The 13,501-nt window shown below is 52.6% G+C and overlaps 2 protein-coding genes across 6 annotated transcripts in view; both read right to left on the bottom strand.

The window, feature by feature from the left end:
- Nucleotides 1-226: 226 nt before the first annotated feature.
- Nucleotides 227-1,829, bottom strand: LOC146429007 (uncharacterized). The gene is made up of 2 exons (XM_085078877.1): nt 1,086-1,829; nt 227-1,013 (listed from the first exon to the last, which is right to left on the bottom strand). The coding sequence occupies exons 1-2, from the start codon at nt 1,790-1,792 to the stop codon at nt 227-229; spliced, it is 1,494 nt and encodes a 497-aa protein (XP_084935003.1). The 5' UTR covers nt 1,793-1,829.
- A 3,768-nt stretch (nt 1,830-5,597) lies between these two features.
- Nucleotides 5,598-13,501, bottom strand: part of CAMKK1 (calcium/calmodulin dependent protein kinase kinase 1) — a 90,329-nt gene continuing 82,425 nt past the window's right edge. For all 5 annotated transcript variants that reach the window (XM_085078851.1, XM_085078852.1, XM_085078853.1 and 2 more), the window contains exon 16: nt 5,598-10,422. In XM_085078851.1, coding sequence (XP_084934977.1) covers nt 10,350-10,422 — 73 coding nt within the window. In that variant the 3' untranslated portion in view covers nt 5,598-10,349. The remainder of the gene's footprint in view (nt 10,423-13,501) is intronic.

The raw sequence follows: 13,501 nt of genomic DNA, 5'->3' as shown, positions 1-13,501 counted from the left end.
GCCAGGCCGTCTCTGTGGCAGCTGAAAGCATACAGTCCATGAAGAGGGCAAGCCATGGTCAGCAACAACCAATACATCCACCTATCCACAGCATTCCCGTCCTCAATCCCGTTCCCCTGCACTGTGCCAGTTTCTGGCAATAAAGGAGCCCTAGCCTGCTCAAATCTAGAACAGCAGGAAAACTCAGCTCTTCGGGGAAATCCTAATTTATTTACACTAATGGATCTCAGAACATCTCTCCTGTCACTGGAAATGCCTGCCTGCTTCTTGGTGCTCTTCTCCGGGCAGCCTCCTGGAGACCAGTGAACCTCCTTGGCCTCCTGGGGACCTTCTCCTCCACCAGGCACGGGCTGTTCCCAGTTGGCACAGCCACAGCATCCTGGCAGCTGAGGGGTGGACACTGGTGGCTGGAGAAGACTTGTGGCTCTGCCACCTCCTCCTGGCACTGCTTGCCCTGATCCAGCTGGGCTCCCATTTCAGCTTCTGGACACTGGTGGCTGGAGAAGTCTTGTGGCTCTGCCACCTGCTCCTGGCACTGCTTGCCCTGATTCAGCTGGGCTCCCATTTCAGCTTCTGGACACTGGTGGCTGGAGAAGTCTTGTGGCTCTGCCACCTGCTCCTGGCAGTGCTTGCCCTCATCCAGCTGGGCTCCCATTTCAGCTTCCGGGCTTTCCCTGGCCCCGGCCATGCTCAGGGATGTGCCCATGTCCTTGCTGTCCATGACTGCAAGGGAGCAGGGAGAGCTGTCTAGGAGGTCCTCAGTGTCTGCAGGCTGGCAGGGATTGCTGAGCTCCTGGTAGGGAGGCAGGCTGGCAGGAGTGATACCGTGAGAGGCAGGAAGGCTGGCAGGAGACATATTCTGAGGAGAAAGCAGGAACTCCGAGGGATCGCAGCATCTTTGAAGCGCGAGGATCTTCAAGGGCTGAGGGCTGTTTGAGGGAACGGAGGCTGTGGGGAGGATCTCCGAGGGACTTGGGGTCTCAACAGTGGGGAGGATCTCCGAGGGACTTGGGGTCTCAACAGTGGGGAGGATCTCCGAGGGACTTGGCTTCTCAACTACAGGGAGGTTCTCCGAGGGCCTTGAGGTCTCAACTACAGGGAGGTTCTCCGAGGGAGGGAGGCTGTTGGAAGGAGGGAAGTGGTCAGGAGCAGCAAGGGTCTTGGAGGGTGGGAGGCCGTCAGAGGCAGTGGAGGCTCCTGGAATGACGGTGGCTCTCTGACGGCGTGATGTTCCTCGATGGACGGAGGATCTCAGGCGGAAGGCCATCCTTGAAGGTCTGCAGGCTCTCCCAGGGATGGCCATTGTCACTGGGAGCAGCCTCTTGCAGGGACGGAGGCGCCTGGAGCAGCTGGCTGAGGCACAGCAGGCCAGGTGGCCTCGCTTGAGCAGCTCCTTCAGCCGTGCCCGCAGCGCCTGCCACATCCCAGCGTAGAGCGCTGCAGATGTGCCATGGTGAGCCCAAAGCAGCAGCATCAGCTCCTGCAGCTCCTTGGCCACAGTCACACAGGGGCCACAGCTGCAGGGGCTGCTCAGGGGGCTCAAGGGAGCATCTGGACGCTCTGGAGGGGTCAGCCGAGCTCTGGAGGGCCTGGGAGCCACAGGGGCTCCTCGGCTCTTCCGTGCTCCCCTGGCATGGACCCCGGGGCGCTTTCTTATCTTTTGTTTGTCCCCTTGCCGCCCCCGTGGTGTCCGGTGGCCAACGGCCCACCAGGCAGCCACGGTGGCCAGCAGCAGGACAAGTGCAGTCACCATCAGGACGCTGACGTCGCTCATGGCTACGAAAAGGTCCATCGCAACTGCACCGGCAGCTGTGGCTGCTGGCCTGGCTTATATAGCTAGCCAGGGCACTGTGATGTCACAGTGCCATGGGCCAGTGCAGCCCTGTGACATCACAGCCCTGTCTCACACCTGTGGCACTCCCTTTGTGACGTCACAACCCTGCCTAAAACAGGTGTCACCCGTTTTGTGATGTCACAGCCCTGCCTCACACCAGTGTCTCGCCCTTGTGATGTCACAGACCAGCCTCACGCCTGTGTCACCCCCTTTGTGATGTCACAGCCCTGTCTCCTGCCTGTGTCACCCCCTTTGTGACATCACAACCCTACGTCAAAACAATGTCACCTGTTTTGTGATGTCAAAGCTCTGTATCAAACAAGTGTCACGCCCTTTGTAATGTCACAGCCCTGTCTCAAACCAGTGTCACCCGTTTTGTGACATCACAGCCCGGCCTCAAAGCAGTGTCACTCATTTTGTGATGTCACAGCCCTGCCTCACACCAGTGTCACACCCTTTGTGACATCACAACCCTACCTCAAACCAGTGTCACCCGTTTTGTGATGTCACAGCCCTGTGTCACCCCCTTTGTGATGTCAGCCCAGCTCGCCTAAGGGATCAGCAGATCCAGAGCTGCCCTGAAGGTGCTCATGGCTGCAAAAGCCTGCAAGTGAAAATGGGAGCTCAGCCCAGAGCAGTGAAGCATTCCCAGAGCAAGGGCACTGCCTGAGCCCAGCATTTGCTGGGGTTTCCCCAGCTGTGCCCAGTGAGCTCCAGCCCAGGCCAGCCCCAGCCCCTCTGCCAAGGAAATTACACTTTTCTTTGGAAGGCAATGGAACCAATGCAAGATCATTTCACCAGCCCCTATGTAGCTAGAGGGTGGAACAGGTGGGGATGTGTCATCGGAGTGATACAGGTCCCTGAGCTTCCTTATGCAGGAAAAAGTCCTGCATGGAAAGGGGGAATAAAAGAACCACTGCCAGACTGTTTCTTTGCCAGCTGAAAGCATAGACTCCATGGAGAGGGCAAGCCATGCTCAGCAACAACCAAACCATCCCTGTTAGCCAAATCATTACTGTACTCAATCCCATTCCCCTGCACTGTGCCAGTTTCAGGCAATAAAGTAGCCCTAGCCCGCTCAAATCTAGAACAGAAGGAAAACTCAGCTCTTTGGGGAAATCCTAATTTATTTACACTAATGGATCTCAGAACATGTCTCCTGTCACTGGAAATGCCTGCCTGCTTCTTGGTGCTCTTCTCGGGGCTGCCTCCTGGAGACCAGTGAACCTCCTTGGTCTGCTGGGGACCTTCTCCTCCACCAGGCACGGGCTGTTCACAGCTGGAATAGCCACAGCATCCTGGCAGCTCTGGGCTGGACACTGGTGGCTGGAGAAGTCTTGTGGCTCTGCCACCTGCTCCTGGCACTGCTTGCCCTGATCCAGCTGGGCTCCCATTTCAGCTTCTGGACACTGGTGGCTGGAGAAGTCTTGTGGCTCTGCCACCTGCTCCTGGCAGTGCTGGCCCTGATCCAGCTGGGCTCCTGTTTCAGCTTCTGGGCTTTCCCTGGCCCCGGCCATGCTCAGGGATGTGCCCATGTCCTTGCTGTCCATGACTGCAAGGGAGCAGGGAGAGCTGTCTGGGAGGTCCTCAGTGTCCACAGGCTGGCAGGGATTGCTGAGCTCCTGGGAGGGAGGCAGGCTGGCAGGAGTGATACTGTGAGAGGCAGGAAGGCTGGCAGAAGACATATTCTGAGGAGAAAGCAGGAACTCCGAGGGATCGCAGCATCTTTGAAGGGCGAGGATCTTCAAGGGCTGAGGGCTGTTTGAGGGAACGGAGGCTGTGGGGAGGATCTCCAAGGGACTTGTGGTCTCAACAGTGGGTAGGATCTCCGAGGGACTTGGGGTCTCAACAGTGGGTAGGATCTCCGAGGGACTTGGGGTCTCAACAGTGGGTAGGATCTCCGAGGGACTTGGGGTCTCAACAGTGGGGAGGTTCTCAGAGGTACTTGGCTTCTCAACTACAGGGAGGTTCTCCGAGGGAGGAAGGCTGTTGGAAGGAGGGAAGCGGTCAAGATCAGCAAGGGTCTTGGAGGGTGGGAGGCCGTCAGAGGCAGTGGAGGCTCCTGGAATGACGGTGGCTCTCTGACGGCGTGATGTTCCTCGATGGACGGAGGATCTCAGGTGGAAGGCCATCCTCGAAGGTCTGCAGGCTCTCCCAGGGATGGCCATTGTGACTGGGAGCAGCCTCTTGCAGGGACGGAGGCGCCTGGAGCAGCTGGCTGAGGCACAGCAGGCCAGGTGGCCTCGCTTGAGCAGCTCCTTCAGCCGTGCTCGCAGCGCCTGCCACATCCCAGCGTAGAGCGCTGCAGATGTGCCATGGTGAGCCCAAAGCAGCAGCATCAGCTCCTGCAGCTCCTTGGCCACAGTCACACAGGGGCCACAGCTGCAGGGGCTGCTCAGGGGGCTCAAGGGAGCATCTGGACGCTCTGGAGGGGTCAGCCGAGCTCTGGAGGGCCTGGGAGCCACAGGGGCTCCTCGGCTCTTCCGTGCTCCCCTGGCATGGACCCCGGGGCGCTTTCTTATCTTTTGTTTGTCCCCTTGCCGCCCCCGTGGTGTCCGGTGGCCAACGGCCCACCAGGCAGCCACGGTGGCCAGCAGCAGGACAAGTGCAGTTACCAACAGGACGCTGACGTCGCTCATGGCTACGAAAAGGTCCATCGCAACTGCACCGGCAGCTGTGGCTGCTGGCCCGGCTTATATAGCTAGCCAGGGCACTGTGATGTCACAGTGCCATGGGCCAGTGCAGCCCTGTGACATCACAGCCCTGTCTCACACCTGTGGCACTCCCTTTGTGACGTCACAACCCTGCCTAAAACAGGTGTCACCCGTTTTGTGATGTCACAGCCCTGCCTCACACCAGTGTCACGCCCTTTGTGATGTCACAGACCTGCCTCAAACGTATGTCACCCCCTTTGTGATGTCACAGCCCTGTCTCCTGCCTGTGTCACCCCCTTTGTGACATCACAACCCTATGTCAAAACAATGTCACCTGTTTTGCGATGTCAAAGCTCTGTATCAAACAAGTGTCACGCCCTTTGTGATGTCACAGCCCTGTCTCAAACCAGTGTCACCCATTTTGTGACATCACAGCCCGGCCTCAAACAAGTGTCACCCCCTTTGTGATGCCTGACACCTGTGTCTCCCACTTTGTGATGTCACAGCCCTGCCTCACACCAGTGTCACACCCTTTGTGACATCACAACCCTACCTCAAACCAGTGTCACCCGTTTTGTGATGTCACAGCCCTGTGTCACCCCCTTTGTGATGTCAGCCCAGCTCGCCTAAGGGATCAGCAGATCCAGAGCTGCCCTGAAGGTGCTCATGGCTGCAAAAGCCTGCAAGTGAAAATGGGAGCTCAGCCCAGAGCAGTGAAGCATTCCCAGAGCAAGGGCACTGCCTGAGCCCAGCATTTGCTGGGGTTTCCCCAGCTGTGCCCAGTGAGCTCCAGCCCAGGCCAGCCCCAGCCCGTCTGCCAAGGAAAATACATTTTTCTTTGGAAGCCAATGGAACTAAGGCAAGGTAATTTCACCAGCCCCATTGCAGCAAGAGGCTGGAACAGCTGTGAATGTTTCACCTGAGTGTCACCTGTGCATAACAGACCTCTGATCTTCACCTAGGAAAAGCCCAGCACAGAAAGGGGGATGAAAGGAATCTCTGCCAGGCCCTTTCTGCTGCAGCTGAAAGCACAGAGAGGGGTGGAGCAGCAGAGAACAGCCAAGAGCCAGCAGCCAGTGCTGCTTTAGGAACTGCACCTCCAGCCATGGTCATCTCTGTGGACTTTATTGTCATTTTTTCATCATTTCTACAGTACAAAAGCATGCAAAAAATAGCCTCTCTCTTCATGGTACATATTTACAGTGCAACAGCCACATGCTGTCACAGTACTGAGTGCATTTCCATCATGCTGGAATCATAGCAGAGCACATACAGGGGCAGAGGTTCAACACCAAGTGTAACAAGAGACTGAAATACCAACAGAACAGGCCTAGAAATCAGAAACAGCAGCAAAATTACGGCACAGAGGATCTGCTTTATACCCTCACAAGTTGCAAGTTTTTATTTTTTTGACACAATTTTTTTTTGGGAACACTTTGATGGCTTGTGGTTACTGACCGAGGGTCTGGGCTCTGCCAGCAGCAGCTCTGAGTGTACATGGCTTTTCTTCAGGAAGGGAAGGAGCAAGGCAGTGACTGATGAGCTGCTTTCCTTCCCTCATCCCATGGAAGGCTGCATTCAGAGCAACAGGGTCATGGCAGAATCCAGGTTTATTCAGCCTGGGAGGGACTAGATGGGAGCATGGGCCTGTGTAGGAGGATCTGGGCCAGAAAGGAATGCTTTCCACTGCTTTGCTCAGCAAACTCCACTGCAAATGTGCCCTGCTAAAGCAGAAAGGTTTGGCAACTGAACCAAGTTCTATTTCCACACAAACCCTCCACTCTCTGCTTTCCAGTCTCCCTGCTGCACACCAGAGGTGCTCAGGCTGTCAGTGGCAGCCCCCAGCACAGCTCTCCTGCCTTTGGAAAGTCACTGAGATCCCCTGTCTGGTAGAGCCTGGGCCTCTGAGGGGCTGGGACAAAGGCCCTGGACTGGTGGGACAAAGCTCCTGGGGGTTTGGGGCAAGATGGGAGGGAAAGAACTGAGCTGGGGAGAGGAGACAAGCTCCCAGCCACACACTACAAATGGAGAAATTCCCCCTGTGGCAGCACTGCTGAAAGCTTCAGGACACAGAGTTGTGCTGAAGGAACCTGAAATTTCTCCCAGCAGTTCCTCTTTGCAAGTCTGCCAATAAATAAGAAATGAGATCCCACTCTGGAAGTTGTTTTATCAAGCAACAGTTGGTTTTGCATGGAGCAGCTACACTACCCCCTGCCAGGCCGCCTCTGGATGCAGCTCAGCACAAAGTCAGCTCCCCCACCAGCAGCCCAGATGCTGAAAACCTCATCTATTTTTCAGGGTGACATTGACAGCAGCACATTCCAGCCCAAAGGGTTAAAGACATGGACTGTGCATTCCTCAGTGCAGGACAGGAGAGACTTGACCTGTAGTTTTACTTAGCACTTCCCCCTAAAACCAGAGGCCTAGAGCCATGAATTGAGCAAGACAAATCTACCTCCTGGAGATCAAAAAGATGTGCTATTCCCCCAAATGAGAAATTTCCTTTAAGGAAATCTTCCCCAAATTGGAGGAGCCTGGAAAAGCTGACCAGATCCAATGGGTTTGGGGGGAAGAGGAGCTCTCCTAGGGACTCAGAGCCTAGCTAACCCAGGCCAGAGAATCCCAGTGCCTCAGGAATAGCACAGGTGAGGATTTGGAGGGGAAAACCACAGAGCACACACCAAAGCACAAGAGTGCCACACCAGGTCTGCTCGCTGCTCTGCAGAGCTCACTGAACCCCACCTCCTCCATCACAGAGAGGAGCAGACAAATATTTACCCATCCAGCTAAAGAGAATGATTTTCCCCAAGAGCTAAAAGTGCTGCCTTGCCAGTGATGTTTATTCTCAAATAAATCCCCTCTCTTCAGTCTCTTCCTTTTTTTCAGAGCAGAACCAGTGTTGCTCTGAGCTGCTCTAACATGCACATAAACAAGCAAGGATTTCACTGCAGCTAAATGAGAAGTATTTTTGCCTGTCTGAGCATTTTTCCTGGTGCCAGGGCACCTTTCTCATCTCATTTCATGCAAGTTTTCAGGCTGCTGTTTGTGACACGATAGGGGTGATTTCTGGGGTATAAAGGAAAGCCTGTTGGCAGATTTACTGAAGAAACAAGGTGTGACACGAGCTCAGAGCTCAGCTGTACAACTCAGGTTGGTTCTTGGACCTGTGGGAACATCTCCAGAAGGATTTCTTTTAGCTGAAAGGGCAAATATTTCAAAGTAGATTTTGAGATAATAATGAAAAAACATCCATTCCCCTCCAAAGCTGAAGCAATGCTTTAGGTACCACTAAAGAGACATAATATGGAGGTAATTTGTAACTTATCCTTTGTTTGGTTGCATTAATTGAGGCTGAGAACAACCTTCCTGCAGCCTTGTCCCACCAGCTTCTACTCCTCAGGCATCACTAAAATAACCCCAACTGCCTGCATTAGCCAATTTTTCTTGCCACAGATTAAAAATACAATAACAAACCCCATATTTGCATTCTTAGGGCTCTTTAAGCATGACCCAGGTATGGCTTAAACCCCAGAACCCCCCAGGGATGAGGATAACCCTTTTCTCCCATGGATAAGGTGCCTCCCTGAGATGTGTCCTTGTCCCTTGTCCTTGGCCCTGCCCTGGGGACACCAGTTGGACAAAGTTACTTTTCCTAAAAACTGGAGAACAGTTTGCCCAGCCTGGCCCCTGGTGTGCAGCAGCAGCTGGTGGCACCCCAGTACTTTGTCCCAGCACAGACCAGTCTGTATCCAGAGCCTGTCCCTTTCCTGTCCACCTGGACAGTCTTTTCTGTTTGCAGAACCCCCTGTGCTTTCAGACTTTTCACTCCCTACCTCTGGGTTCTTAAATCTTCCTTACAAGGCAGCAGGATCCAAGCAGAAGGTCCCATGTCCTGGGCTGGGGGATGGATCAGAGGGTGCCCCAGGCTCCTCAGAGGATGCTGAGCTCACAGCTGGTGCAGACACAAACAGGCAGGATTTAGCACCTGGATGCAGCAGTGCAGAGCTCAGGCCCACAGCAGTAACCTTTACAGGATCCAACACCATTGCCAGCTTTCAACATTAAAGGTCTCCTTCATTAAATACAGTAGCTGCAGTGTTATTTCCCATTTTGCCAATATTTACAGGAGAGATGTGAGGCAGAGCCCAGGCTGGTGACTGCTGGGCTTCCCACCGAGGTGGCTGAGGATAAGTGAGGGGAGGTGACAGGCTGGGGACAGACAAAAGGCACCAACAGCAAAGCCCAGCTATGAAATATTGGGAACCACCAAATTAGATTGCAGCAAACAGAACAGGAACACCAGGATATACCAGTCACTACCAACAACCCACGTACATGTGTCCCCCTGCACAAAAAAATGAGGGAACAAAGTCCCAAGCCCTCAGGATTAAGCTAAAAACAGACAGTAAAATGATTATATAGGAACCAAATTTAATCATGTCCTTTCTTTAAGTACTATAAAATAAGATTCCAGTCCCACTGGCTTCCCAGGGGCATGTTCAGACCCCATAAAGCTCAAGGGAAAATTATGACATATATTTTGACAGATGGATGTCACTAGTTTCCACTCTCTGAATGGAAGAGTGAAATTCTTGATTATCCACACAGTCTGTACAGTCAACAGCCACAGAAATGGCTGTATTTGCCTTTTTGTATTTGCCTTTTTAAGTGCAATCTCTCACCTGTTGTCAAACTGTTGAGATGAAGCTTCTAACCCCAAGTTTAGAAGCAGTCTATGGATAAAATAGCAGCATCAGCACATGCATAAAAATTATAGTCTTAAAATAAAATTAAAAATTAAAGCCTTAAAAAAAATCAAGAGATCAAGTTGTGAACTTGTGCTCTGTAGCTTTCTAAAAACCCTCCACCAACATTTTCCATCCCAGGAACCTCTCCCAGTTTGGGTCATTTTCAGGAAATTAGAGTTTAAAAGCATCAGGTACACAAGAGATGAGTGAAGAGGAGAAAATGAGATAAAATAAACCCCAAACCTGCCACTCTTTACAGCTGGAGAACAAGGTCCATGGGTGCAGGGCTGGGTGCAGCTGATGGGGTGCATTCCCAACTCTTTGGGAAGAGAAGCCCTGGCAGATGTCCCTGGAGCACTAAGCTGTTCTGTGCAGCAGAATTATCCCCATGCTCCAGAGCTCTGTGACATTCCAAGGCTCATTGCACATCCAGGGGATACTGAGTAACTCCTCTGCTTTACAGCACTGCCCTGACTAAAGCCATGGTTTGGGGCAGGACTGACACTGCAAAACTGAGGGATAAAGGGAGAAGGGAAAAAAAGAGAGAGAAAGGCATAGGGAGGGACAGTGTTCACTCCAACAGCAAGATCTCATCCTTAACTGATAATCACAGAAATTTTGCCATCAACTTCACACCAGGAGCAGGACTCCTGATGCACACAAGTGCTTTACCTGTGCATTAAATTAAACAGTTGCCCTCTGATATCAAACCTGGCTCCGATGCCATTTTTCTTTCCTGATGCTTGAAGTAGAGAATGCAAAAACGCAAGGGAAAAGTCTCCAGGGGAAAAGGACCCTTGAGACAAACAAACCCCCATTCCTCAGCCAAGACCCCCAACAGAGCCCCAGGGTGAAGCACAAGTGGAGAGCAAGGCACACACAGAGGAGCCACGGCCACCTCGCCCGAGGGACTCAGGCTCGCTCTGCTTCCCGGCGCTGCTCCGATCCTCCCGCCTGCCTTGCTGCCTCGGTCCGTTTCTGGTGGGTGTTGTCTGGTTGTGTTGTTGCTGAGCAGGCCCCGGGCTGGGTGATGAGGGCGATGTGCTACACGACACCACGATGGGCACGAGGGTGGCAGCTCGAGCACAGCCAGCCCGCGGCAGCCGGGCGGCCTCAGGACGCGGCTTCGTCTTCGCACACGTCGGGCAGCTCCGGGTCCCTGGCTGCTTCTCTGCTCCCTTGTGTTCTACATGGGTGGCAAGGAAATAAAACAGATTGTAGGCACAGAGCAAGGCAGGGAGTGATTTTTCCAACCCAGGTCAGCAATGTTAATATTAGCAGGGAATAGCAAGGACCCAGCTGGTTGTGCTGGTATCAAGTAAACACCTCAGCGATGTTCCAGCAAGATGCCCTGCAATGATGTGCAGCTTGGGCTTGGACACTTGCTTGGCCTCTGCACCCAAAAACTGAGCTCTCCACTTCCCTGAATGCCCTTCTCCACAAGGAGGTATCTGGTTCTTGGAGAAAGTTTTGCAGACCAGCAGCATGGTTTCTAAATTATCTAGTTTGCATTTGGAGACCTTGGTTTGCTTTTCTTTAATTTGACTTTTTTTATAACAATCACAATGATGGGTTGATCCCATAGCTGCTTCTCCAAAGCTGTGCTGTAAATGGCAGTTAAACTAAATGTTTCTACCAGAACCCAGTTTGTCCAACACAAAACCAGCATGATTTCAGTTTCTGTGAGTTTGCCTGATCCCCAAAACAGCAGTCCCCAAAACCTGAGAGCAGCAGCCCTAGAATCACAGCCAAGGCAACTTACTTACATTGCACATACATCACCATAACTTCAGCCTTTTCCTCCCACTCCTACTTTCTGATGTTTTCTCGTGTAGAAAGCTTGAGCTGTACTGCACTCCACAGCATCCTCAAGGAGCAACACCTCCATCCAGCCCAGCCACCCCCAGACAGCCTATGACTGTCCCAGTGACTGCATGGAGAAAAGCAGACACCTCCAGGTGCCACCCACAGCAGAAACTGATCACAGGCATATGACTTCACCTGAAACATCCATTTCTCTATCATAAAGCTATCCACAATACAAAGGAGGTGATACTCTCCAAGCAACTGTGTCTCCCAGGGTGTCCAGCCTTGCTCACACCGGCCTGGCTGTATCACAGAATCATGGAATGGTTTGGTTTGGAAGGAGACCTTGAAGATCCTCTTGTTCCACCCCCTGCCATGGACAGGGACACTTTCCACTAAACCAGGTTGGTCCAGGCCCTGTCCAACCTGGCCTTGGACACTTCCAGGGAGGGGGCAGCCACAGCTGCTCTGGACAGCCTGTGTCCAGTGCATTTTGTAGAACCTGCATGGACAAGCCAGCAGTGGAGTGTCAGTACTCCTGCAGGTGCCTGGAGCACACAGCCTTTGGGGAGTGTGGGCTTGGGGCTCTGAGGGTATTGCCCAGCTGGGAACAACACAAAGTACACACAGGTCTAACCCAATTTTTGAAGAAACCAGAAATAATCAAAAATCATGTTTCCCTTCTCCCTCTGTTTCAGCAAAGCCCTGCAATAAACCTGACCTTGAACCTATGGACCATTTCCCTGCAGGAGAAGCTGAGGAACAGCCCTGTCTTCAGTGCCTGTCATCCCCCTCTTCAAATGATTGATCACCTCATTTAGCAGCAGAGGCTGTTCTGTGGCAGCTCAGTGCAGCCTGACTCCCTGCCTGGCACATCCAGCTGATCCTGCTCCTGCTCCCTGTCAGGGGTGTCTCCAGTGCTGCCCCACCACCCTGAGCAGCCATTGCCTCTCCACACACTTCATGTCAGGGGGAGAGCACCCTCGTGGTGGCAAACACCAGCCAAAAAGCTGGGGCTGCCTGTGGAGCAGCAGAGATCCAGCACCAGCACTCCACACATGTGAGGCCTGAGGCTGGATGGGAATCTCCAGTAAATAACTCTTGGTAAAAAATAAGACTATTTCTCCTACGTTTTTTAAGCCACAGGGGAGCAAAGCCTAACCTGTGCAATTAGCCAGGAGAGTACATGGCTGTCACCCACAGCCACTGGGGATTCACATGTGTTTTGTGGCCAGCAAGGAATGAGCCTCCCAGCACTGCCCTCCCAAACACAGCAGCACTGGACAGGGATGGCATGGGACAACCTACACAGCACACACCCACCCCTGGCAAGTGCTTAATCTCTCCACTGAGCCCCCATTCTTTGCAATAATCTGCTCTCATCCAGGCTGCTGAAGTCCCTTCTGTGGAAAATGCAGCAGCAGGAGGCAGTGGCACCAGCTGTCCCCGCCGGCACCACGTCAGTCCCCATCCGCCTCCACCTGCCTTCTCCTGGCTATTTTTGGAGAATTTCTGCAAGTCCTTCTTCACTCAGAGCAGGCGACATCCTGGCTCTGCCTCATCCATTTGTCTCAGAGCAATAAACCAGCCCAGGCAGAGTCTCCAGAGTACTGGAGCTGCTCCCAAAGGTATTTAGAGATGTGTGGCTCTTTCCCAGTCTCTCAGCCCAGCTCTTCCCAGCCTGGCTGGAGGCTGTGTCCTGTCTAACCCCTGCCTAGTCCACTAGGACTTCACACTGAGGTGTTTGTATACAGATCATCATGGTTTGCATTAATGTTATTTTGTTATTTAACAGAATTTACTGGAATGACACTTCCTAGAAGGGTCTGTGCAAGTGGTTTGGACAAATGACCGTGTTTTGATGAAGTCCTGGCTGAGGTGAGGTGGTCACATGGAGAAACCAATTTTGGTCTGTCCAGAGCACTCCCAGTGCTGCACCAGAGGCAGAAGCATATGGGAGTGGTGGAGCATCTGGAGTAGAGATAGCTCTAGCTCTTTCTTTTGCATAACCACCAAATATGAAACCAAAATGACAAAACTCAGCCTTTCCCAAATTCTGTAAAACATGGGGTTGAGCACCAATTCCTGCTAAAGCCCAACTGGCTTTTTTCACCCTTCCCTCTCCAAAAGCAGCTGAAATGCCAAAGAATCACAGTTAGAAATAATAATAAAAAGCATACATAAACATTAGTGTCACACACACAGAATGACTGCAGTAAAACTGCTCCTACAGGAAGGAAGGATGGAGCCAAGTGCTCTCACTACCACACAAATCACACAGGCTGAGGAGGGGACACAGTTTTCTACAGCACCCAGGGGGAACACAGACATGGAATTACCTTAAAGATGGATGCAAATATACAGATGTGTTTAAGAGGAATCTGTCCCTGAGAGCAAAACAACGAGACAAAGGAAGAAAGTGATCATGGAGATGATGGCAGCAGGTGAAGGAGCTTGTA

The sequence above is a fragment of the Lichenostomus cassidix genome, chromosome 19, assembly GCF_008360975.1.
Source record: "Lichenostomus cassidix isolate B80296 chromosome 19, HeHo_3.0, whole genome shotgun sequence".
Classification (NCBI taxonomy): domain Eukaryota; kingdom Metazoa; phylum Chordata; class Aves; order Passeriformes; family Meliphagidae; genus Lichenostomus; species Lichenostomus cassidix.
This window is presented reverse-complemented; position numbering and strand designations above follow the sequence as displayed.